This window comes from Malania oleifera, chromosome 8 (genome assembly GCF_029873635.1).
Source record: "Malania oleifera isolate guangnan ecotype guangnan chromosome 8, ASM2987363v1, whole genome shotgun sequence".
In the NCBI taxonomy this organism is placed as follows: domain Eukaryota; kingdom Viridiplantae; phylum Streptophyta; class Magnoliopsida; order Santalales; family Ximeniaceae; genus Malania; species Malania oleifera.
In genome coordinates this window covers 26703973-26731078 of record NC_080424.1, presented here as the reverse complement: position 1 = coordinate 26731078, position 27106 = coordinate 26703973, and the positions used below count along the sequence as shown (strand labels likewise).

General features: G+C 35.5%; 2 protein-coding genes across 4 annotated transcripts in view; one reads left to right on the top strand and one right to left on the bottom strand.

Moving 5' to 3' along the window:
• The window catches only part of LOC131163127 (NADH dehydrogenase [ubiquinone] 1 beta subcomplex subunit 3-B-like), a 29213-nt gene extending 28003 nt beyond the window's left edge, over positions 1–1210 (top strand). For all 3 annotated transcript variants that reach the window (XR_009138916.1, XM_058119869.1, XM_058119868.1), the window contains one exon: positions 965–1210. The gene's annotated coding sequence lies outside the window, so the exon portion shown is untranslated. The remainder of the gene's footprint in view (positions 1–964) is intronic.
• Positions 1211–2941: 1731 nt separating this feature from the next.
• Positions 2942–7268, bottom strand: LOC131162620 (WAT1-related protein At1g21890-like). The gene is made up of 6 exons (XM_058119229.1): positions 7099–7268; positions 6915–6977; positions 5633–5749; positions 3919–4174; positions 3644–3802; positions 2942–3361 (listed from the first exon to the last, which is right to left on the bottom strand). Exons 1-6 carry the CDS (start codon positions 7260–7262, stop codon positions 2942–2944), a joined length of 1179 nt encoding a protein of 392 aa, XP_057975212.1. The 5' UTR covers positions 7263–7268.
• Between the last annotated feature and the right edge of the window lie 19838 nt (positions 7269–27106).

Genomic DNA, 27106 nt, shown 5'->3' with positions numbered 1-27106 from the left:
CTTCTATAGAATCTTGCTTCAATAGAAATACTTTAAATGCAACTTTGCAACTGTCTAAATGTTGTTGTTTGTGTGTGCGTCTAATTCTTAGATACTGTTATGTGAAACATGTTTGTCTGTAAATGTGTCCATTTATGCATTATGTACTAGATGTATACTTCGAATAATTTTTAAACATTTTTTAGTGAATACAATGCTGACTGTATGTAAGCATGTTTATGCATTTTGATAGTCTGGTTTAGACATTTTTTTTTTCAAAGAATAATTTAAAAATGATTTGTACACATTTTTTTTTATTGCATTGACAGACACATGGCCTAAAAGTCTCTTTCACAAAATGCCAGCTACTAATTTGTTTTCATTTTATTTTTGAAATTAATAAATATTTCTTTTAGATATGTTAATCTACAATGATTTCTATTTTTTTTTTTTTTTTTTTAAATCTGCAAAGATCAGGTTGTCTGTTGAAATTTTCAAAGGCCAGGACCATCACCGGGGGGGGGGGGGGGGGGGGGGGTTGGGAGGAGTGGTGTGGGTGTTTAAATGTGTACATTACCTTGAAGAATATCTTTTATTCTCTTATTTTGTTTTTAGTTTTAAATGTCATGATATGGTAATGCCAACTGACAGTTTTAACAAATACAACAAATACCTGGTAGTTACAAGTTTGTAGTTTTAAGGACTATGACAGTATTTATTTATTTATTTATTGTCGGTTATTTTATATTACCTGTCAACTATGAGTAGCAAGTGGAGTGATTTTCTGTTTCAGTATTAAATGAAGGAGTATTATCGAAAAAAACAGTGTAACTATACAGTTTGGATATTATAAGAGTGGGACTCAAGATTAAGAAAAACATTTTTTTTTCTTTTTCTATTTATTTTCCCTCCCCTATTGCTCCTCTAATTAAAACTGTATATGGTCCCTTGAAATTGATTGTTTAACTGATGCTGGATCATGCAGATGAATGCTTGGGGGAAGAATCAATGCTTGGATGGCATATCCTGTTTCCTTTTTTCTTTTGGTGCTGAATAAAGATTTTGTATCTGTCCTGAGACTTGAATTCTGGTAAACTTACCTTTAATATGTTACAATGTTAAACTTGTAGCCTACTTTTAGAGCGGAAGGTTTGCTAAGTGGTTTGTTTATGTTGCTACTCCTGGAACTACATTGATGTCTTAAGCTGATTTTATGTTGTGGTTTTGGCAAGTGCGAAGCTGTTTTTGAGTTTATTGAGTTTTTCTTTCTCTAATTCAGCTTGCCTCTAAACATTATTTTAAGAGACTGCGGAGGATAATCATTCATGGATATTTCATGGTAGTTTACTTTTGGAAAGAGCCTGCACAGGAGGAGAGTTACATTTTTTTAGACTGGATGGAGGCCATTTGAATGAATTAGCACGCATCCAGGCCCAGCCTAATTAGGAATTAGTAGGTTTGTGGGTGTGAAGGGTGCTGCTATGTTTTCCTTGGCATTTTCATTCGACTTTGCTCCTGCTCTCGCACCCGATCCCCACCTCCTCCCTGCAGGGTTCTGTTGGGTCTTGTTTGGTTTGCAGAACCTAAGGGTGGGCGTAAGAATGAAGAATCAATTGATAAATTCAATTTCATTGTCCGTTATTTTATTTCACAAACTCAAATAAATTGTAAAAAATAAGCATAAGCTGTAATATTCCGCCCTTTAAATAAATTTCTATAACAAAGTTTAATGTTTTATAAATGGAAAATTGAAAAAAACAGAAAAAAGAAAAATGGTGTGGAAGCAGCTCATGTATTGGGCTGAGGGGTTAGCAGCTAAGCCGCTAAACAGCCCAAGCTCTTCAAATTGGAGGAAAAGAAAAATAAAACAGCATCTCGAGATGAAGCAAGCCTTTGAGAGAGAGAGAGAGAGAGAGAGAGAGAGAGAGGTGGTTCCTCAGGGCAGCCAGGCCTGTGTGTTCTGCCATCTGCATGAACGAGCAGCAAAACAGGATCTCTCAAGCCCCAATGGCTTATTGAAAATGGTAGATAGATATTCCATTGTGGATATGAGAGTTGGGGCTTTAAATTGAGCCTTTTGGGGTGATGTACATGTACATGCTCCTCCATCAAATGTGTTTGCTCTCCAGGGTTTTGTTCGTTTCAAATTACGCCTTTGTCGTTTTAGGCTCAAAACGCATTCATGCAGTAAAAGCCTCTCTTAGACCGCTGGCAGCTTAGGTATTTTAATGCTTGCTAGTAATAAACGAATTTGTGTCCTGACAAACCCTTATTATTAATGTTGCCATGCTCTTAGTTTCAACCTATTGTATAAAGAAGCATATTAAGTATGTAAACAATCACCTTTTTTAAGGTAATAAATTCAAATGAAAATATGTAAAAGATGATGAATTTTGATTTAACTAAAAACAGGGGAATTGGATGGGATTTAAGGAAAGCTAGTATGCGTTGCATTATGTTTAGAGTTTATACAAATTCACATTCAAACTTTGAATTCAAACATAAGATCCTTATTTTGCTTGTTATCAACTTCAAACTCTATCCAGTGAGTTATTCATCTCCATTTTTTTAAATTTATTATTATTATTTAAAGCAAGCATAGCATTGACGAATGATTTTTCATTGTGAAATGAAAATAAATAAATAAAGAGAACTGGAGGTACAAGGACACTGGTAAACTGAAACCCAGCCGCATGAGCATTAATTTTGATTAAACTAGGCACGCACTCTGAACAAATACAACACAAAAACAGAGTTGTGCCACATTTATGACAAAAGCATATCCAAGGAAGAAGGGTATCCCTGAAAACCTAAAAGAGAAATTTGCAGTAGCTTCTCTTTCACACCTCCCCTACTAAATAATAGTGTAATAATATTATCAATCTCATGTTTTTTTTTTTCCTTCTTAATTCTCACGTTTTAATTAGAAGTGGGGAGCTTAGTTAATTGGGATTTTGTTTAATTAGGCTCCTAACTTAGGAGTCATTGTTGAACTAATGGTGGGAGATCCCACTGGTTGATCAGCCACCCTGAGAGCGTCGACGGTGACAGTAACAGTGGCAGACTTAGTAGTGTCTGCGATGGGCAACTCCAGCTGGCTCGTGGGGGCTGCTTTCTGCTCGTCGTCACCTGTCGTCGCTAAAGCATGGGAGCTCAATATTAGTGGGTCCTTGCTTTTCCCCCACACCACAGAATACAGTCCCCCGACAATGACGACAGCTCCAATTACGCTGCCCAAGTGGATCTGTTCGGCTAGAATGATGGATCCCAGGGCGGCTGTGATCACCATGCACAACGGCGAGAATGCTGCCACAAATACTGGCCCTCTCTCCTTCATCACCACTCCTTGCCCATAGTATGCTATTCCTGAGCACACCACTCCCTGTTTTATATAACACCAATTTTATAATTAATTAGTCAATCACCAGCCAGGATCCATTACATAATCTAATTATAACCAAAACCCTAGCCTCTTCAGATTGTATCCCGGGATCGAGCAGGTGCCACAGAAGGCGGAGACGTGAACATCACACCCAATTTGTGTCTTAACGGGATATCATTGGAAGATTCTTCCCAAATTTGAAAAATTATAATGTGTGTGTGAGTGTATATATATATATGTATGTATGCGAAGGATGGAGGCATATGCATGTGAGGGACTCACAGAATAAACAGCAGCAAGGAGCCTCGAGTCCCAGCCGATGGCCCAGGCGGCGAGGTTGCGTTCCATGACGAGTGCCACGACTGCGCCTTGCACCGTCCCCATCAGGCATATCAAGCACGTCAATGACAGCTCCGCCGGGTATTCTTTCAACGTGAACGACTGCATACAAGCAAGTACCCCACAATATGAGAGAGAGAGAGAGAGAGAGGGAGAGAGGGAGAGAGAGAGAGAGAGAGAGAGAGAGAGAGAGAGAGAGAGAAGGACAGAGAGCTGACTTGTAAAATGAAGAAGCCGGCCCAACCCCATGTTCTGGCGAGGAGCATTAGGGTGCCGGACAGCCAATGCTGTTCGCCGGAAGCAGCGGAAGAGGAGGGATCGTGGTGGCTCCGCCCTAAGCCTCCGTCGGAAGACCATGGGAAGGGGACATTGGGGCCTTTGTACACTGTCATTATCAATGTTCCGATCACTGTCACCATTGTACCTATCATCTTGGCTTGAGTATGCACCTTCCTCATGTTTATATGCTCCAACCTGCGTTATTATACACGCGTACACAAACAAAATATAATAATTTTAATTTGTGACGTGAATGATGAAACGCCTACATATACATCTTGGTCCACTGTGGGCCGGCCCAGTACATGCTTAGACCGTAGGGCCCGGAGCATTTCTTTTATTTAGTTTATGGATATGAGTTTATATTGTTTTTATTATTCTAATATTCAATTTTTTTAATGACTAAAATTCAATATAAAGCATTAAATAATTGGTTATATAATCTTTTAATGAAAATAAAACAAACTGATACATGAATTTAAAAATATATTCAAGAATTTTCTTAAATCTAGAATTAAAAATTTATTCAAAAAATCAATTTTCAACCTTTATATATTACTACTTAGACTACTAAAAATTAGTTTAAAAGTATAATATGAAATATAAGATGGCTATTAAGTATTAGTTCTAATTTTTCAATTATATATATATATATATATATATATATATATATATTTCAACTTGCACTATTGTTATTATCTTAACTATATTTTAATTAACAGAACTTTAAATTTAATTTTTTAAAAATTTGACTACCAAAATTTTATAGCCATAGCTTTACAATTTGATTATGATATGGAGAGTAGCAAAGATGATAACCAATTTTCATTTCATTAAAAAATGAACATGCATTCAAAAAAAATATTTTAGTTTTAAAACTACATTAAAATAAGTTGCCATGCTTAATTTTCAAATATTAACAATATTTGATATGAACTCGTTGTTCAAAATTCCATTTATAAGTTTTTCCCACATTGGAAAAATAGTGTGGAAAATGAGTGCTTATATACGTGGTTGAGCGTAAGATCGACCAAATAGGCTTTAACTTTTGGATCAAGATAGTACTCACTCATGTGTATCAAGCCTACCAATGGACTTTATATACATGGTTGAACCCAAGATCCCATAGGTTTAAACTTTTGGGTCAAGTTGGTATTCACTCATGTGTATCAAGCCTACCCATGGGCTTCCCCGACACTAGCACTTGTAGTTGTTTTATGTATAGAAATCATATAATATTTTTTTCCCTAAATAAATAACATAATAAAACGTGGTTGATGCATTATAAAACTTACTTAGTGGCCCATTTTATATAAGTTTTTATTCTATGAATCAACTAGAAAAATTTTTCTTATTTATATTTTGACATAACCACACATGCAATATCACTGGGTCCTAAATTTTAAATGAAAAAATAGGTTTTGTTATATATTTCTGTTTTCTTTTTTCAGTAAAATATTTTAAGATTTTTTGTTTGAACTAAAATTAAATTAGACAGGTGGCCAACTATTATTGGTGCTGCAAATTTATAGGGGCATGACACAGCTTGAATGGAAACCACTCTAACCCAATAATCAATAAATTAAAGTAGAATACTATACAATAAATATATAAAATCATCAACACTAATTTCATTGAATCATAAAGTTTCACCTGCATATGACTGCCATTACAAAGGTGATGGCAGGAAGAACATTTGCAGAGGCAGACGCCAAAGTTGCTGATGTATACTTCATCCCCAAGTAATACAAGTTTTGATCGATCACTGGTCTGTTAATCCAAACAAGCGGTAATTAAGAAAAGAGAACTGGTCATCGTAATTAACTACTCATTCTTTCTGTTCATCTAGTTTATTTATAAATTTCATTCCTTATTCTTTTATTTATAGTCAATTAATTTTTTAATTATGTCAGTCCCTTATATTTTAATATTGAAAAGGAGGAACCAAAATAAAAATTGTAGTTTTGAATTAATTAGCTTAAATAGTTTAAAACAATTATAATTTTTGTAATATTTTATTAATTTTTGTTTAATTAATATTTTTACGTTATTTTTATAAAAGAAGTAGAGAACAAGACTAATGAAGAAAACCCTTTTATGCATATAATAGCTATTTCCTCCAAAATTTATCCTTGAAAAATTTTATCAAAGTATTATATATGTATTTCGTTATACGGTCATTTTTTTTTTTGTATTTATTTGGATGTATTTCTAAAAATTACCCAAATGCAGTGTAGGAACTAGAGTTGAAAGGAAAATAGAAAGTTTTAAATTCTTTGAAAAATAAAATTAATAATTAATTTGTCTTTAAAAAAAAAAATTTCAAAATTAAATATTTTCATCTTGATTAGTCTCATCATGGAGAAATTATAGAATATGCCTGTCCCTCCATGTTGTCCATGCGCCTATTGTGTTGATGCAAGACACTTAGTGGAAGATCCCACTTATGATAATTATGATGCTTTAAAAAGTGAGACCCACTCACTCGTGCCTGATGTCAAAACAATCGACACATGGACACTTGAAGGGTAGACACATTTTGTAATTTCTCCTTTTGGTGGTAGAAAAAAGATACTTGACAAAGGCTACTAGTAGAGACACTTTTCTAGGGAAAAAAAAAAAGAAAAAGAAACTTTAGTTGTACATGAAGTAATACATATAATAACGGAAAAATGATTAGGAAAAATTATTTAGTTATCATATATGGATGCAATAAAATATGAGTTGACTTTGTTGGAAGAGCTCAAATAAGAAATGAACCTTTTTTTTAATTACTACACTGGTTCATCAATTAGAATTAGTTGATTGATCAGTTTGAATAGAAGAACAAGTTACGTATTTTCAATTCACATAATTATTTTTCTTTCAAATGTCACGATTTTTAGAAAAGAAACTAAAGGGAAGACGAAGGTTGATGATGAGTTGAGATCAATACTCGATCAAACCAAGCGCCATTATTTTTAGAAAAGTTGAGAGTCTCATCTTTGGCCTTATTTTCCTGTAAGAACAAAAAACATACCGATTGTTAATATTATATGCATATATTATATGAGATTACATATTGACATGCATGTTTATGCAGTTGGTAGTTACGTAAACATTAGTAATGTAAAGTATACCTTTCGAGGAGGAGAGCAAAGGGGGCGATGGCGAGAGTGGCAGCTGCATGGCGATAGACGGCGAGCACGTAATGGCTCATGCCATTCTTCAAACACACCATCGTGATTATGTACATTCCTGCATACCCAAACTGCAGCGACACCATTGCCAAATATGGTTTCATCTTCTGCACGCACTTCCTCATACCCCTACTATCACTCACTACTTCTTCCTCTCCCATCTCTCTCTCTCTCTCTCGCTAAGCTCAGTCCTTCCTATAATATTCTCTTGTGATGAATGAGGACACTAGCTATTGCTAGAAGCTGCCCTTTATATGCACTCCAAAAGTGACAACAAAAACCCCATTTTCCACATGTATGCCAACACCACTCTCTCTCTCTCTCTCTCTCTCTGTGAATGTGTGTAAGGTCAGAGCAAGCGTACTGCCTTATCCATTTACCAAGCCAGAAGTACCCATTTTAATTTACTTGCAGTACGAATCCTCTTTTTGATGATAAAGAATCCAGGACAGGAAATAATGACAGAGAAGTATATACGTGGGAATCTCATTAAGAGAGAAATAACCTTCCTTTTTCATGCTTTTAATCATTTTTATAAGATGTATGCCAAATTTGGGGAAGTGGGGAATGGAAATTGAGCTACCAGCAAATGAAATTAGGGTTTAGTGCATGCTCCATCTGGATGATGCGTGTTGGACCTACTAATTAATTGGTCTACTGTTTCAGACGAATAAGTGTATGATGAGTGGCCACCATTTGCATTTACTTTATTAATATTATGTATCATGAATACCTCTTCTTCTTCTTCTTCTTCTTCTTCTTCTTTATTATTATTATTATTATTATTATTTAGTTTGGTCCCCATCCATCCCTCTGGTCCAAACTCTTAGAATTGACGACTCCAACATTGCTTGTTCTTTTGAGTGTTCCATTAATTACAGATGCTCACTCTTTTAATTTTTCTCTCTTAATTAATTTAACTACTACAAAAATAATTAATTTCTTTATTTTCTTATGTATATACACACATATATACATAAACATATATGGCATGCAATGCATTGTAACGGATGCATTATCTAAATAGATTTACAACATATGCTCTAGAAAGAGATTAGTGTGTTCAATCAAGAGTTAATTACTTGATGAATTGGGTGGGTAAGTCTAATTTCAAAATAATACATTCAAATTTTTCGAGCAGCTTGGAATACATGAAGGTTTTTTTTTTTTTTTAAAGACTTTTTTCTTGTCATAAAAGGACTCAATGGTGAGAATTGAAAGTACTTGAACTAAATCACTTAGCACAATTTGTTATTCTTGACCGAAAAGAGTTCAAATGTGTTAATCTAAGAGTGGTGGGGATGTTAAGTTGAAGGATTTTCGGACTCAAATCTAATTAATTCCATGTATAAGATATTTTGCAAGCTTTTAGCAAGTTACTCAAAAAATGTCAGATTTGATTATTTTGTGAAATCAAATACTTTTTATTTTTGGATATATGCTACGCTTATTGGTAATATTAATTAATGCAGTATTGAAAGTGGGGAAAATGCATATTATGTAAAATTGACTTAGAAAAAAAAGCATTTAATCATGTCAATTGTAAGTTTCTGTAGCATGTGTTGTGACTAACTTGAATTGTGTTATTGAAATAGGGAGACAAGACATTTTATGTAAATTTGATTTAGAATAAACATTGAATCATCTAGAAGCTTCTTTTATACATGTTGCGGATAACTTGAATCATGTTACCGAAAATATTCCTACAACTTATCAGCATTACCTTTAGTGGTTCATTATTTGTATAATTAAATCTAAAACTACATGAAATTTTATTATGGAGTGATTTTAAGAAGGATTAGTGTTTTGAAAGGCTAGGTATCTATTAACAGGCAGCAAGTTATGACATGCGTGGTTTGTGAAATGGAATGAAAATTTTCTGGGAAGTGTGACTAATTCAAGTGATGAATTTGATTCCAATATTCTCTTAAGTTCTATTCCATTCCTCCATACGAAACGTGTAGTTAATTCTTATCTAAAGCATTCTCTTTGTAGTTTTCTTTTTTCTCTTTGCCAATTTTTGTTGCAGGGATCAAAACAATTATAGGAATCTTTTTGATGGCGAGGCTATGTAGACAAGTTTAAATATTGATTTGTTTCTTGGAATCAAATTCCAACTCTTAAACAATTGGGTGATCGTGGAACTCATTCCTATGATGCATGAACAAGAAGTTGCTAGATAGCTAAGGTTGTGGAGATTAAGTAAGGAGATGCAATTTTTTTTGGAGGGACATAGCAGACACTAAACTTGGCTCCAATACAATGCATATGGTCTCCACCTAAAATTTGTAATGTTCATGGTTAAAACCTCTATCAAGGAATTTTAGTAGGACTAAGGTAGTGTTTGAGACTATGAATTTTAAGGTTTGAATTTGGATTAATGTGGTTTTGGAAGAAAAAATTGCACAAATCCTAGTTGTCCAAGATGGAATTCCACACTTTCATATGCAATGTAATCATTTTTCAGCAAGCAACTACAGTTAGTATTGGCAACCCTGAACAAACTTTTGGATAAATCATTAATTAGGCATCTAGATGCAAAAATTTTTAAGGGTTCTGTTTCCATTTTATTTTTCCTATCATCATGTAAGACAACTAAGTTTTTTTTTTTTTAATAAATTTAATTTAATTTTTTATTTTTAGGAAGAATGCAAGAAGAACATATTAGCTTAAAACGAGGATACAAAAAGAGTTCAAAGGGCTAAGTCCACAAGAAAATGAACAAAAGAACAACAAAGAACTAAACTACTAGCACATTACTACAATAATAAACAATTCAAGCTATCACCATAGCATCTTCCCTAAACTTCAAAACAAACTTTCTGAATAGTAGCTTTAGGTGTCATCATTTTCTTGAATAAGCAGCTATTCCCGACCTTCTATATATGATAGTGCAACCCAAATTAGTTTTGCTTGACAACATTTCTTCTTTTCCCTATGTTAGTACTCCCTTTCCTAGTTGGAGAAGATTTTATTGAAGTGAAAAGTAATAAAGGTTTGAATAATCATATCTAGAAACTATATCCAAAGTAGCAATTTTTCATGACTAATCAACAAATTAATGAATCCATGTCTTGGATATTAGAACTAAACTAGATTGCAGACCACCAAGAAACCTCAAGTAAGATACCTTAATTTGATTCCAAGCCGAGAAAAAAGAATAAACCTTTGAAGAATTTGTGGTCCATTAAACACAATCTTCAACATTATTATTAGGAAGTTCTTCAATCTATCATAAGATGTGTGGAGATAAATAGGCATTGAAATATCTTGATCAACTACTTTCTATAGCTAGAATTCTAAGGAGCATTGAAAAAAAGGAAGCTATTCCATTTTTAGAGCTATAAGATTTGTGATATGAGAGTAGCTGGGATGGATGATGGGAGTTTCTTGCTCCCTTCCTTAATGTATATTCATTTTTTTATAATTATTTGCTAAAAAAGTCAATCTTAACATCTTTTATACGCTAAGATGCCAGTCTAATTCAAGAATATTTGTTGCTTCACTTTCTTTAGAGGATCTCCTTTTGTTTATAAACAGTGACTCGTGAGAGGATTCTAACTTATGAAATGTTGTAGCTTAACGGCGACAACTTTCCTAGTAATTGTTTCCTTTTCTTGAGTGATGAGTAAACAACAAACCATACACCTTTCTGCACTTTTGTTTAACAACAAGCATATGTTTGTAATATGCTTTGGTTAAGTAATATTTCTTAGGTTTTCCCCATTTCTATAATTATTTTTTGACTTGGTTAGAGTTCGTTAAAGGATGCAGATCAAGAATTTGGAAATCCATCCCTCTATCTATTTCTTGAGAAGTTTGAAAGGAAAGAAATCATTGTTGCTACTATAGTATAATAAGGATTGATGCTAGTGTAGAAAAATTTTGTTCTTCTATTATAAATAATATATTCTTATTGGTTCACCTAAACTAAAAATTAGTTCATATTCCTACTTCAATGTTATATTTTCTAATTTTTCTCTCATTTTTTAAAGTATTTTTAATAGTTTTTTTATTTTTATTTTATTTTATTTTTTTGGTCCATTGAGCCTGGGCTATACAGAAGTAACTTATATCTCATTCCGTACCCCTTCACATGACTTTCCATAGTTCGACCCAAGATCCCCTACATGGAAGTCCAAAGCTATAATGTTGGAATGTCACTTAGGAGACATCATATGCTAGAATAAAATTACCACCATTTAAAAAATTTTCACCAGATATTTTCATTGCTAAAATAAAATTATAATTCTTAGAAACATTTTAACAAGAAATTTTTGATATTCTTTTAACTGAATTAATTAATTAATTAAGCCAATATTATGTGAAAATAATCTTGAAAGTGATGGTGTAATCCCAAGAGAGCATGAATTGGGTATTTTAAATTTTAATGCGTGGAAACTTGATTTATTTTTAACACTCATTTATCACATCTCCTTTAAATGATCTCAATCACACAAATTATGAGGAATGATGTATTCCCAAGAGTGGGGGTGAATTGGGTATTTTAAAAATTCTAGGTTAACTTAGCCCTAATTTTAAAATACAGCCAGTATTACTAGCCCTAGGATATTTCAAGGCAGTCTTAGATCCCTCAAATATTTATGTATGCAAATATTTAAACAAATATAATAATCATGACAAATTTAATATAAGCATACAACTTGCGGAAAAACAAAGAGTATAGGGAGAGAAAGCGCAAACACAATATTTTTTACAAGGTTTGTCTATACCCGTCTATGTCCTCGCCTCAAGCCAACTCGCTTGAGGATTCCACTATACTGCTCACTTAACCGGGTGGAGTAAAGTCGTCTAAAAATCTCCTTACAAGATGGAGTCCCCCTCTTCAGGCGATACCACACACTTGGCACACTCATTATAGGATAGAACACTCCTCCTCAGGCGATACCCCATGCCTAGAGCCTGGTTCACTACCTGAACAGCAAGGATACAAATATTATGAAAATAATTTTTCATACAAACAAATACTTCTTAAATAAGCTGAGATTTACAATATGAAATTCAATATGCACTCTCAGATGATATGAAATAAGCTCAATAGAGTATGTGATTTTCTCAAGAACAATTTTCAAAGTAAAAATGAGAGTGTATAATCTTTGAGAAAATATGTATGATAGAAACTCCAAAGATCTAACCTCAATAAAATTTTTTCTCCAAAAATATGTTTCAATAACTAAGTAGGAGAACTTAGGGTTTTGCTCTCAAAATGATTTTTGCAAGATAAGATTGATCTATGAAAGTACAAATGCAAAAAGGCTTTTCAAGTACAATACATATGAATGTAAATGGGTGCTCAAACCTTTCAAAAATATTCCAAAAATATTTTCTCCCGAAAGAGTTTTCAAAATGAAAAGTAGGAGAGAAAGATATTTTTTATGAGAAAAACTTATGCCCAAATAATTTCTTCAAGAATCAAGCTCAATAGGAAATTTCTCCAAAAAGTATTTTCAATAGAAAGTGTAGGAGAAAAGTTATGAAATTGCTCTAAAAAAGATTTTGCAAAAAAGAATGAGTAGGAGAGCTTTGATTTGAAAGAACAAAATGCTCAACAACACAAAAATATATTATGATATATTTAAGAAATTATTTGAAGTGTCTTGGGCATGGTATTTATAGAGATTTTTGAAATCTAACCATTATATGACTATTGGAGGAACAAAATAATATTTTATTTTGAAATTTCTAACCATTAGGAGCTCAAAATTGCCTGAACTCGAGAGGTCCTATTGACTGGGACTTGCTTCGGTCGACTAGGCCAAGGCGAAATTCAAATCCTCAAGGTTCGATCGACTGGGGCTCAAGATCCGGTTTGCTGGATCATTAGGCCGGTCGACTGGGGTATTCATGTGTATTTTGGGCCAGTTGACTGGGGCTATATAAAACAGACATTTTGTCTGGCCGATTGACTAGGCCAATAATGTTTGCACTAGGCCAATAATGCTTGCACGAGGCTGGTTGACTGGGGCTTTACTTAAGCTAGCCAAATGGTGTGGCTGGTCGACTGGGGCTGCAAGGCCGGTCGATTGAGCCTTTTGAAAATCTTAATTTTAGCCCTCTTTTTGACTTTCAAAATAATTTAAACCTTTGTATGATTTTAACTTTTTATGAAAAAGGTTTTTCATGAAAAGTATGTTTCCCTAGGGTCTGTCTATGGTCCATTGAGCTTTAAACATATCATGCAAATCATGCAATACAAATTAATCTAAATGCATTACAATTTAAATAACAATATGTCTTCATCTTCTTTGCTCTTCAAGTCTCCATGGAATACGCTAGATTGTATAATTTTTAATTAAGTTCATCCTGGCTTCCATTTTACTTTTCCCTTATGTGCATGCTGAATCATAATCCTATTCAAATACTAAATACACACATAAGATACAAACGGTTTGTCATTATCAAAACGAGATTGGATTCAAAAAGTTAACAATCTTTCCATTTTTTATGATGAAAAACATACGAGAGAAAAATGAGGTATGCCTAGAAAGGCTCCCCTTTACAATATACAAAAATTAAAAATGAACAATATAGCTCAAGCATATCTAAGAAAGAAGACATTTGAAATTTATTATGCATTTAGTTTTAGCATTAAAGCACAGACATGTAGCATTATAGCTCAGACACTCTTCTCGTCTAAAATTGAAGAAGCAAGGGAGTACATCAAGAAGCAAGGGAGTATAAAAAGCATTTAGACATTTTGCTCAGAAATCTCTCCCTTTTTTGGTATCAGTAAAAGGGTTAAGATAAGTATAAAACAATTTGAACATTTAAAAATAAGGTTAAAAAGAGAACTCCCCCTATTTGACATAAAATCTGGGCATAGAAAATAGTCTTTTTTTTATTATAAAAATTGGCAATTATGCACACACAAACAGTATAGCTGGCCATTTTAGATAACGACAAGGAGTATAACAATTGCTGTTAAGCTTTAAAGAAGCTAATGACTTCACCAAAATCTATTTGACCAATCTATACTATTTCTTTGAGGCTTCTTTTCTTTTGCATTTGAATTTTTACGTCAATTCCTAAAATAACATTTATTAGAAGCTCTATTCAATGGCTAAAATAAGGATGTATTGAAAAATGCATTTTCCTTTACCTAGGCCTTTATAAAAAAAAAAGAAATATAAAAACTTGTAGAATAAATACATGGAGAGAGAGAGAGAGAGAGATCCATGCACTGTGAGAGATAAAGATAGCCCACATTAAGATCAATCGTATTTATGTAAGGCATCCACTTTTTAATTAGCCTAAGTGTCGACAATCATTTGTAATTTGTTATATTGAGATGATTTGCATCAACTTAACAAATAGAAAAATTTAAGAAGAAGAGTTTTTAAAATTTGTTTGTTGCATGAAAAATCAAATATTGTAAACTATACTTTTGTTTTTGCTCATTGGGATGAATAACATCAACTCCAATGTAAATAGAAAAATAAGTAGAAAAAATTTAAGAATAATTTGAGTATTTGAAACTCAATTTTAATTTAAGACAAATACTGTGTTTAAGAACAAATTAAGGAAATTGAATATTTTTTTCTACATCTAGATGCATGAAACTCATAGTTTGGATTTAGTTTGTGTGGATTTGAATAAAAGATAATATAAAATTATATTAAATTTCTTTTCAAATGCACATAAATTCAAATTTAAGTCATAAAACTCATGCTAACAAATACTACCTTTAAGAAATTGAAGAACAAGTACTCGAATTTTGAATTGCATCAATTTGAAATACATATATATGAACACTGCATTTAGTAGTGTAAATTTTAGATCTTAAATTTGAATTTGAGTGGATTTAGATAAATTTTAATACAATTTTATATTACATTTTTGTTGGGCCACACATGTGGTTACAATAAATGATAGGAGAAGAAAAACATGAAGAAATAAAAGTCAAAGATTGTATCTTCTCAGTGAATCACACATGTTTCAGTGTGATGGTCTTTTTTTTTTTTTTTTGGCACCGAATCCTCCATAGTATAGGATTCGTAGCTTGCAAATCTTGGTTGAATAAATGTTATGCTATCTCCATGTCTCCTCTCTCCCCCTATAAAATGGGTTGTGTGTTATAGAGGTAATATATACAAGTGTAATTGGTGGTGCAAGCAAGTGAGTTGTGTGTTGTAAATTATGATTGAGAGGAAGAGAGGTTAAGCTGAGAGTTGAGTTTGAGTGTATTACTCCTCCTCCGCTGTATTTCCTATTGATATAGTGAAACTCCCTCTCTCCCGTGGACATAGGTCGAGTTTGGCTGAACCATGTAACTTCGGCCAGAGAATATTTCGCCAGTCAGGTAATATTCAGTTACAGAGTTAACTCATTTCAAAACAGATTTTGGGCTGAGTCAGCCCATTTCTAACTCAAGTTTGAGCGGATCAGAACCATTCCTAGCTATTTTGGCAGTTCCGAACGCATTGGTGTGATCGATTTTTCCAAAATCAGTCTCCAAGTTGTTGTTTTATAATGGATAATAATTTATCCAAGTTTGGCATGGAGAAATTTGATGGCCGAAACAATTTCAATTTATGGCAAAGCACAGTCAAGGATATCTTGATTCAGCGTGACTTGATCAAGCTGCTAATTTGAAAGAAGTTAGCTAATATCGAAGATGGTGTTTGGACAAAAATGAAAAAAAAAAACGGTTAGTACCATTCGTTTATGCTTGTCAAATGAAGTTAAATGTTTCGTGTTAGATGAATCATCATATGTTGATCTATGGAAGAAACTAGAATAGAGATACATGTTAAAATCACTGACAAACAAACTTAACCTAAAGAAAAAACTCTATCAGCTAATAATGGAAGAAGGGGTTAATATTTTTGATTACATAAATGATTACAACAAGATCATGACTCAGTTAATGAGTCTTGGTGTAAAAGTTGAAGAAGAGGATAAAGCGCTTCTTCTCCTAGGATCTCTTCCACCTTCTTATGATAGTCTTGTCACAACGTTGGTTGTTGGGAAGGAAACCTTGAAATTAGAAGAAGTGATGGCTTCACTAGAGGATACTGACACCTTGAGAAAGCCAATCATTAGCTCCCAAGGGTGCGTGCCTTGGTCACACAAGGTGAGAAATAGACCAGGGGTAGAAACTAAAATAGAAATTTTGCTCACAACCATGGAAAATTGAGAAGTAGACGGTCCAAATCAAGAGCTCCAGAAAGTTCCAACAACTCTTAGAGAAAAAGGCAGATCGAGTCTTGGAATTGTGGCAAGCCTGGACACTAAAAAAATCAATGCCGATCCTAGAAGAAGGAGCCAGAAAATAATATTGAAGCAAATGTCGCCTCTTCTTGAGGATAAGGAGATATACTGCTATGCTCTTTGGAAAGGAAGGGAGAGTCTTGGTTATTAAACTCTAGAGCCTCATTTCACTCAATACGCAATAAAGAAATGCTTGATAGGTGTATACCCAATAACCTTGGCAATGTTTATTTTGGTGATAACAAATCTTGTGAAATTGTAGGAAAAGGAGAAGCAAAAATAAATTTTACAGGTACCACTTGGAGTTTGACTGATGTCAGATAGATCCCATATCTCAAGAAAAAAATAATCTTTATTGGACAACTTGTAAGTGAAGGTTACACTACAACCTTTTGTGGTGACAGTTGGAAAATTTCCAAAGGCGCAATGTCATACTTGTGCAGTAAGAAAATAGGTACTTTTTATATGACCACAGATGCTTGCATGTCAATTTCAGTTGCTGTAGGGAAGGAAAATTCAAACCTATGGCATTAGAGACTTGGTCACATAAGTGAAAAAGGCTTAAAAATCATGAATTCAAAGAGAAAGATTCCAGGTCTCCAGTAAACTAATATTGACCAATTCAAGAGCTGCATCCTCGGAAAAAAGAAAAGAGTCAGCTTTTAGACTAGCAACAAAACCCCAAAGAAAGAAAAATTGGAGTTGGTGCACACTGAAATTTGGGGAGCGAGCCTAGTATCATCCATTGGCGAGAATCCTATTTCGTCACCTTCATTGACGACCATTCTAGGAAGGTATGAGTTTATTTTTTGAGACATAAATATGAAGTGTATGTTATTTTTAGGGAATGGAAGGCCATGGTGGAAAATGAAATAGGCTTGAAAAAAAAAGTGTTGAGATCAGACAATGGTGGTGAATATAAAGATAAAGAATTCAAGAAGTTTTGCTACGAGCATGAGATTATACTTGAAAGAACCATGAAAGGTACACCCCAACACAATGGCATAGCCAAACGAATGAGTAGAACCTTGATTAAGAGAGCCAGAAGCATGCGATTATAAGCAAATTTACCAAAGCAATTTTGGGCAGAAGCGGTTAGCACAACTACTTATTTAAACAACCGAAGTCCATTAGTACTATTGTAGTTCTAGTTACCAGAGGAAGTATGAGGTGAAAAAGAGGTACAACTTTCACATTTAAAAGTTTTCGATTGTGTTGCTTATGGGCATATTAGTGACCAGGCTAGGGGCAAGCTTGACCCAAAATCTAAAAAATGCACACTCTATGGATATGGTGAAGATGAGTTTGGTTACCACATCTGAGATGACTAAAATAAGAAAATAATCAGAAGTCAAGATGTTGTATACAATGAAAAGGTTATGTACAAAGATGCAACATCATCAAGTAATCTCGCACAAAATGACTCTAATATTGTAGAGTTGGATGATACCATTGATAGCAACATGACACAACAGACAATTGATAATTCTCAGACAGAGGAATCTATTATAGAAGGGTGCACTGAAGCAACACAAACCCCAACTCCGACCCCTACTCTGGAACTAAGGAGGTCTTCCCGACCTCATATACCAAATAAGAGATATTTGGATTACTTGTTATTAACTAATGTAGGTGAACCAGAGTGCTATGATGAAGCATGTTAGGTCGATGAGGCTAGTAAGTGGGAACTTGCCATAAAAGATGAGATGAAATCCCTCACCAACAATAGGACTTGGGAGCTAGCTAGGTTACCCAAGGGAAAAGAAGCTGTTTAGAACAAATGGGTGTATCACATAAAAGAAGAGCATGATGGTTTGAGAAGATAAAAAGAAAAACTCGTGGTCAAAGGATTCCAACAAATAGAAGACATTGACTACTTATAAATCTTTTCATTGTTTATGAAACACATGACCATTTGGTCGGTTTTGAGCATTGTTGCAGTAGAGAATCTACACCTCGAGTAGTTAGATGTAAAAACTGCTTTCCTCCACGGTGATCTAGAGGAGGAGATACACATGCACAAACCTAAAGGTTTTGTAGAGAAAGGCAAAGAAAAACTTATTTTCAGGTTGAATAAGAGTCTGTATGATTTGAAATAAGCTCCAAGGTAGTGGTATAAGAAATTTGATGACTTCATGCAAAAGAATGACCGTGACAAGTGCAACGATGATCATTGTTTCTATTTCAAGAGGTATAAATCAAGTTACATAATTATTTTACTTTATGTTGATGACATGCTAGTTACAGGACTAGATATGAACAAAATCAGAAAATTGAAAAAATAGTTGTCCATTGAAATTGACATGAAAATTTGGGTCCAGTAAAGCAGATGCTTGGGATGAGAATCACTAAAGACAGAAAATAGGGAACCCTGCAGTTGTCTCAAGTTGAGTACATTAGGCAGATTCTCAGAAGGTTCAATGTTAGTGATGCTAAGGCAATTAGCACACCATTAGCTGGCCATTTCAAATTATCAAAGACTCAGTCTCTAAAATCAGAGGAAGAGAAGAAAGAAATGGACAATATCCTATACACTTCAACTGTAGGAAGTTTGATGTACGCCATGGTTTGCACGAGATCAGATCTTGGTCATGCAGTGGAAACCATCAGTAGATTCATGTCGAATCTAAGAAAAATCCATTGGAAAGCGGTCAAATGGATATTAAGATATCTTTGAGGAACAATTGACAAATGTTTATGCTTTGACAAAAGTGATCTGACATTGTAGGGATATGTAGATGCAGATTTTGCCAGTGAGATAGATCACTGAAGAAGTACAACTGGATATGTCTTCACAATAGGTGCTATTACCGATAGTTGGGTATCACAGATACAAAAGATCGTTGCACTATCCACCACAAAGGTAGAGTATGTAGCTATGATAGAAGCCAATAAAGAGATAATTTGGCTATAAGGTTTGTTGACAGAGTTGGGTTTCAAGCAGGCGAAGAGTGTTTTGCATAGTGACAGTCAGAGCACCATACACTTGGCAAATAATTCATCATTCCACTCAAAGAAAAAACCAATTAGACTCCGCTATCACTTCATCAGAATTCTTCTAGATGAAGGGGTGTTAGCAGTTGAAAAGATCCTTGACAGTAAAAACCCGACAGACATGTTGACAAAGATAGCGACTATAGAGAAATTGGAGGTTTGCTCAGATTCAGTGGGTCTCCTAAATTCACTGAAACCATCCAGAAGATGATCACTGTACGAGCACCCTAGCAAGGAGGTGTGGGCATTCTCGTAAGGGGGTGCGGTCGCCTAAAGACTAGGGCGATGGCATAGTGTTGCAGCACTAGAGCAGCCGATACTTGGTTGCCCCTATATGTTTGGAAGGGATGATTTGTTGGGCCACACATGGTTGCAATAAATGATAAGAGAAGAAAAAACGTGAAGAAATTCAAAGATTGTATCTTCCAAGTGAATCACGCATGCTCCAGCGTGATGATTTTTTTTTTTGGGGCATCGAATCCTCCACAGTCTAGGATTTGCAGCTTGCAAATCTTGGTTCAATAAATGCTACGCTATCTCCATGTCTCCTCTTCCCCCCCTATAAAATGGGTTGTGTGTTATATAGGTAATATATACAAGTGTAATTGGTGGTACAAGTAAGTGAGTTGTGTGTTGTAAATTGTGATTGAGAGGAAGAGAGATTGAGTTGAGAGTTGAGTTTGAGTGTGTTACTCCTCCTTCGTTGTATTTCCTATTGATATAGTGGAACGCCTTCTCTCCCGTAGACGTAGGTCGAGTTTGACTGAACCACGAAATTTAGGCGTTCCCTGTAATTACTTGCACGTGTTTGCGTTCTGGACCATCCCCAATCCCTTCAAAATTTAATAAAAATTAAAATTTTTAAGATGTAAGGTTAGTTATTTGAAGTGCATTATTTTAAAGAATACTTATAAACAATAGTGTTATTTTATGAAAAAAAAAAAAAAACACCCTAGTTTGGAAGGCAATGGAGGGGCTTGCGTAGGCCGGGGATGGTCACACGGGCAACTTTTGGGGATGACGAAGTCGACCTAAAAATGTGGGGTCAGGCCTGTTCACCTCCGCAAGGATTCATATATTTATTGACAGAGGAATTAAAGACGTCAACAGTTGAGCTCTGCTAGTGGGTGATTTTTGTACCACCAAATGGACTTTTTGTGTGTCTGTGTGAGTGGTGCCCCACGCCACGCTGAGGGTACCGTGGTGGATACGTTCCGTGTCCCTAACTGTACGGAAGAGCACGAGCGAGGTGGCAGTACCGTATCCATCAGTCCCCAATAAATAAACACTCTACGGAGGAGGAGTGCGTATTCAAAATGAGTGCGGTGCTGATTCTGCGGTGGCGGAGGAGTGCGTATTCAAAGTTAGTGCGCTCCGACGTTCATTCATACAATTAATTAATTGGTTAATGATGTGGCCGCCACATTTGTTAATTGTGAGTAAAATTCGGTAATTGAGTTTTATAAGTCTCTATTTCTTAAGTTTTTTTTTTTTTTTTTTGTAAAATTATTAAAATAGTTTTTAAAATTTAATTTAATTTTATTCACAAAATAAATTTTATGTTGGTTGATCGTTTTAAAATTTAATTTTATTCACAAAATAATTTTATGTTGGCAACCCCGCGGTGTCACGAGTTAAGCTTGTTCAGGGCATTATGCTTGTCTGTGACCGCTTATCTCGTGTGCTTGGGATGAGTTTCCATCATGTAAATACTAGTGTAAGGTTATTTTCTGCTAGTAGAGTCTTTGTAAGCCAAATAAGGCAGTATGACTTCTCGGTCACTTTGATGTTTCCTAGTGTTAGGATGATAATTATATAAAAACCTCTTTAGGGGAGGGTGAGTGTTCATCAGTCATTGTAAAACTCACTAGCAATTATCAACGTGCTTAGCCTACTTGCCTCCCTTGCTAAGTACAACATGTCAACGGAGGATTTGTTAATGAATTACGTTTGCTTCAATGTTTACTGCTTGCTTGCCACGACTTTCATGAATTGATTATTGTTTCCGCTGCTATCTGATGAATGTTAATGAAAGTGTTTCGTAGATGAATGTCGGTAAACGATAGACTGGCTAGTTAAGCAAGAGTGCTTTAGCTAGCGCCACACGGCCCTTCACAACGGTGTGAAAATAGTTGATCCGTGACATTTGGTATCAGAACCAAGTAGGTGACACTTGGTGAGAGCCCAAGGTTGAGTTGTTACGTGAATTTGATTGCCTTCGTTGTTGGATTTGGGAAGCTTTGATAAGTGACCATGGCACCAAACACTGCTGAGAGGATCAGCGTGCTGAAAGCACAGGTTGAGACAACAACCAATACTATGGTCGCGGAGGTGGCCTAGATGAGAGAACTTGTTGATGAGGTGATGGGATTACAAAAACATCAAACAGGTTTTCTAGGCGACTTGTCAGAGGACTTTCGTCACACAGTGGAAGCTTTGCAGGCCCGGATGGCAGATCTGGATGCAAAGATGAATGTGACGGTTCTTGTTATAGGGAACTCCAACACTCTGGGAGTTAGCAAGACTAAGGTGCCAGAACAAAGGACGTATGGGGGTGCCCGAGATGCCAAGGAGTTAGAGAACTTCTTGTTTGATGTGGAGCAGTACTTTCGCATTGTGAGGATGGCCTCAGAACAGGCAAAGGTGGATACTGCGACCATGTACTTGATTGGTGATGCCAAACTGTGGTGGCGAACCAAGTACAGAGAAATTGAAAATGGAAGCTGTGTAATTGATAGTTGGGCAGACTTGAAGAGAGAGCTCAAGGCCCAATTCTTTCCTGAGAATGTTGAGTATAATGCATGGAGAAAACTGAGAGATTTCAAGCATACAGGGTCGATCAGCGAATATGTGAAACAATTTTTTGTTTTGATGTTGGATATTCAGGATATGTCAGAGAAGGACAAGTTGTTCTATTTTCTTGAGGGGATGAAACCGTGGGCAAGAACTGAACTTCATAGGCAAAGGGTTCAAGACTTGTCAACTGCACAAGCGGCTGCAGAATGCTTAACTGACTACGCTGGTGATGATACCGCTTCGTCCAAATGGTTTGGCGAAGAGGGAAACAGTGGAAAATCTTTCAAGAATGGCAAACCCAAGAGTGAGGGAGCCGACTCTAAATCATCAACTTCATAGGAAGTTTCGTCGTCTCAAGGGTTCAACACACCCAATGGAAAGGGGAAGAGTAAACTTGAGTGTTTCTTGTGTCGAGGTCCTCATAGAGTTTTTGAGTGCCCTCACAAAGCATCACTCAATGCTTTATAGGCTTCTATTGCAGAGCAGGCAGTGAAAGATGATGTGGAAGAGGATGATGCCCCAAGGGTGGGTTCAGTGCGGCTGGTGAACGCATTGGAAAAGCAGGCAAAAATAACGAAAGTTACACGAGCAAAAGGGTTAATGTTTGTGGACTTGAGGATAAATGGGAAAAGTACTCGCACTATGGTGGATACGGGGGCTACTCATAATTTTGTTTCGTAGTTGGAAGCATGGAGACTCCACTAATCCTTAGAGAAGGATACAGGAAGCATGAAAGCAGTTAACTCTGTAGCCCAGCCTACTTTGGGAGTAGCCAAGCAAGTTACTGTGAAGCTTCGACAGTGGGAAGGTCATGCGAATTTCACAGCGGTGCCATTGGATGACTTTCCAGTCATTCTAGGAATGGAGTTCTTAAAGGGGACGATGGTAGTGCTGATGCCTTCAGCTGGTTCCCTGTGTTTGATGGGAGATTACTCGTGCATGGTGCAAGTCGTTGCAACGAAAGGAGACGACGGGAAGTCCCTTTCAGCCATACAACTCAATGGGAGATTGGGTTAGGGTGAGCAGACACGTCTAGCCATGGTGGTGGTAGATAAAGAAGTAGGCCAAGAGCTGGAGCCTACGACCATCCAAGTGGTGTTGGATAAGTATAAGGAGGTGTTACTGGATAAGCTGCCTCACAATTTACCTTCACGACGTACTGTGGAGGATGAGATCGAGTTGTTATCAGGAGTGAAACCACCTGTTAAAGGGCCATGTTGGATTACGCCTCGAGAGATAGTAGAGTTGGGGAAGCAACTTGATGAATTGGAAGCGGGATGTGTTCACCCTTCTAAAACACCGTTGGGAGCATCGGTGTTGTTTTAAAGGAAACATGAAGATCATCTACAGAAGGTGTTCGATAGGCTGAGGGGAAACAGTCTGGATGTGAAGAAGGAGAATTTCTCTTTCGCTCGGTGAAGCAACAAATTCCTTGGTCAAGTGCTTGAACAAGGTCATATCCAGAGGGGTATGGAGAAGGTAAGAATGATTCAAGAATGGAAGATCGCCACGATAGTGAGGGAGTTGCGTTCCTTTCTTGGCCTTACTAAATAATGCAGGAAGTTCGTTGAGGGGTATTTGCGGAGAATGACTCCAATGATAGGACTACTGGGGAGGTATTATTGGCCGCACACGCGAGATGATGTGGTTGATTATACTAAAAATTATCTCACTTGCCAACAAGACAAGGGGGGGCGGAAGAAGTATGGTACTTTCATGGCCGCACCAAAGTACTGTTTGGCAGAGGGGACGACACAATTGTTCCTTGTGACTATTGTGAAATATTGGGGTTTTCCCCAAATTATTATTTGTGACCAAGATTTAATGTTCATTGACAACTTCTTGACAGAGTTTTTCAGGATATTAAGGTCACATCTTGACATCTCTTCAAGTTATCACCGATAGATAGACAAATAGATGAAGAGATTCAAAGAGCTACTAGATGAGTACTTGTGCCATTGTGTCAACGACAACAAGAAGAATGGCGTGCAACTACTTGATGTGGCTCCATTCTGTGGCACCCAAAGGCACTCAACAACCAATAAGAGCCCTTTTGAGCTTGTTACAGGCCAGCTGCTACTGTTACCTCACATAGTGGGCGAGCTGTACAGACGAAAGAGTCCCCAGGTGTACATCTTCACCAGCGAAGGGAAACAAAATGTAGAGTTCGCCCAAGCCTATCTGGAGAAAGCTTCTAAGCAGATGAAGAAGTTGGCAGATAAGGGGAGAAAAAAGCAATTTCATGTCAGCTGCCTCAAGCCATTCAACGCCAACACCAATGACCTGAGCAGAAGTCAGTTCAACAGAGCAGAGTTGAAGATAGTGCAACCTGACAGACATGATGTTGAAGAGATCCTTGTAGACAGAAAGTTCATATTCTCAAGGAAGAAGCGGCAGAAGTTCCTAGTGAAGTGGAAGTGCCTTGATGACAAATAAATCAGCTGGTTTTCTGTGGAAGATATTCAACCATTCGTGGACAAATCTGAAGTGTACCTACTGCCAAAAGTCTACGAGGACGTCGACCACATAAGTGGGGGAGAATGTCATGAGCTAAGCTTGTTCAGGGCATTATGCTTGCCTGTGACCGCTTATCTCGTGTGCTTGGGATGGGTTTCTATCATGTAAATACTAGTGTAGGGTTATTTTTTGCTAGTAGAGTCTTTGTAAGCCAAATAAGGCAGTATGACTCCTCGGTCACTTTGATGTTTCCTAATGTTAGGATGATAATTACATAAAAACCTCTTTAGGGGAGGGTGAGTGTTCATCAGTCATTGTAAAACTCACTAACAATTGTCAACGTGCTTAGCCTACTTGCCTCCCTCGCTAAGTACAACATGTCAACGGAGGATTTTTTAATGAATTATGTTTGCTTCAATGTTTACTGCTTGCTTGCCACGGCTTTCATGAATTGATTATTGTTTCCGCTGCTATCTGAATGAATGTTAATGAAAGTGTTTTTTGGATGAATGTTGGTAAATGATAGGCTGACTAGTTAAGCAAGAGTGCTTTAGCTAGCGCCGCACGGTCCTTCACAACGGTGTGAAAATAGTCGGTCCGTGACATGCGGTCACGGGTTCGATTCCCCCTTTGAGAGGTTACCCCAGTGAATTACCAGGGGTGTGTCAATTGGCAGGCGCCGACAACTTCACCCTGCGGGTTTGGTGCCTCACCATTGAGTCGCAAAGTGGTGCAGTGGTGGCTGTAGTTTCCGGTCATTAAAAAAAATATTTTAAAATACCATCAATTTGATAAATTAAGTTGAAGTCAGTATAATATCTTGCAGATTGATTAAATGAATCAAAGACCTATTGGTCCAATTGCTTTGAATTAATGAATTGACATTAAGGTAATAAAAAAATCAAAATATTATTCCAAAATTAAAAAAACTATATAAAAAAATTAATAAATGATAAAAACACTGAAATGAGTATAATTGTACAAAATGTTTACTAGACGTAATTTTCATAAAAAATTAATGACTAAGCATATTATAAGACAATTAAAATATAGTTTAATATTTTAAAATTTAAGCAACCTATCAAAGACAATGTTAAGAAAAACATAAACCAAAATTTCAAAATTTATATTTATAAATTAAAATTATAAAATTGAATATTAGTTCTGTACAATATGAATTCCAAGTTGAGTTTTGTTCAAGACAATTCACTAATTTTTCTTGATTTTATTCAAGTTGTTATGTTATTAAATATGATATTCAATCAAAATAAAAATAGTGAGCCATAATTTGACCTACAATGAAATTGAGTTTATTTTTAAACTAAATTTTATTTTTTAAAGATATATTTAATCATTTAATTTCCAGAAATGTATATAACAAATATTTTGAAATAAGATAATTATCTAATTATTTTTTCTAAATTATTAGTACTATTTATTTATTTTTCATATTTTTATAAGTGAAATATTAATTTAGTCCTTATACTAACAAGTGAAAATTATTTTAGCCCTAATACTTTTAATTAGTCCAATTAAGGATTTGTACTTATTGAATTTATGTAACTAAAGTTGTCACTTCATGACATAGTATTTTTTATTTTCTATGCTTCTTTAAGGTATTAATTAACCTAATGTTTGCTATGGTACTAGAATGGAATGGGTTGGATGTATATAAAGACTGATTCTATATGTTCTTGCCTACCAAACAAATCATTAGTAGTAATACACAAAAGGATAATGTTTAGTTTATATTTTGTATATGCAGGCATTTAAAATTTATGACACTTAAAATTAATTTAATTGGTCATATAAACATGATTTTTGATTAATTATTTTAATTGGTCTAAATAATAAATTTATTAATTGGGACCTAATGAAGATAATTGGGCGGTGTTTTTAAACAATTAAATATGATTAGCTATCCAATGGTTTGTGTCCTATATGTATGGACACATGTTAAAAGATAAAGGGTTTGAGAGTTTGTTAGTTTTACTGTAATCCCAATAGGGGGGTGAATTGGTATTTTAAAATTTAATCCCCTAAGTCAATCCACTAGCAGCAGTATTACACAAACTTAAGGTTAATCTAATGCGTATAAAATAAATTAGTATATATATTCAATAGAAATTAAACTGCACAAGGGATTTAATTTAGCGTGCATGATAAAACAATAAATAGAGACAACACCAGAAATGTTATCGAGGTTTGATACCTACGTCCCTGCCTTGGCTCACAAGCACAAGGATTATACTATAGACTCACTTAACGGGTGGAGCGACACCTAAATACAACCAGGTCAATTAGCACAGGGCTGACCTCAACCTTCACAATCAATCCTTTCAGGCTGGATTACCGCCCCCTTAGGCCACGCTTGGAATACAACAGATTTACAATAAAATTTGCGTACAAACCATATGCTTCTCAATCAAGCAGATTTGCACCAATATAATCAACACACTACCGAATGATA

Bases quoted from the DNA above. Each gene is read 5' to 3' on its own strand.
- LOC131162620 (XM_058119229.1), bottom strand. From the start codon at position 7,262: ATGAAACCATATTTGGCAATGGTGTCGCTGCAGTTTGGGTATGCAGGA. The intron at 6,978-7,098 runs GTATACTTTACA...TTGTTCTTACAG, and splicing joins TTTGCTCTCCTCCTCGAAAG to GAAAATAAGGCCAAAGATGA. The intron at 3,803-3,918 runs GTCAGCTCTCTG...GCTTGTATGCAG, and splicing joins CCGGCTTCTTCATTTTACAA to TCGTTCACGTTGAAAGAATA.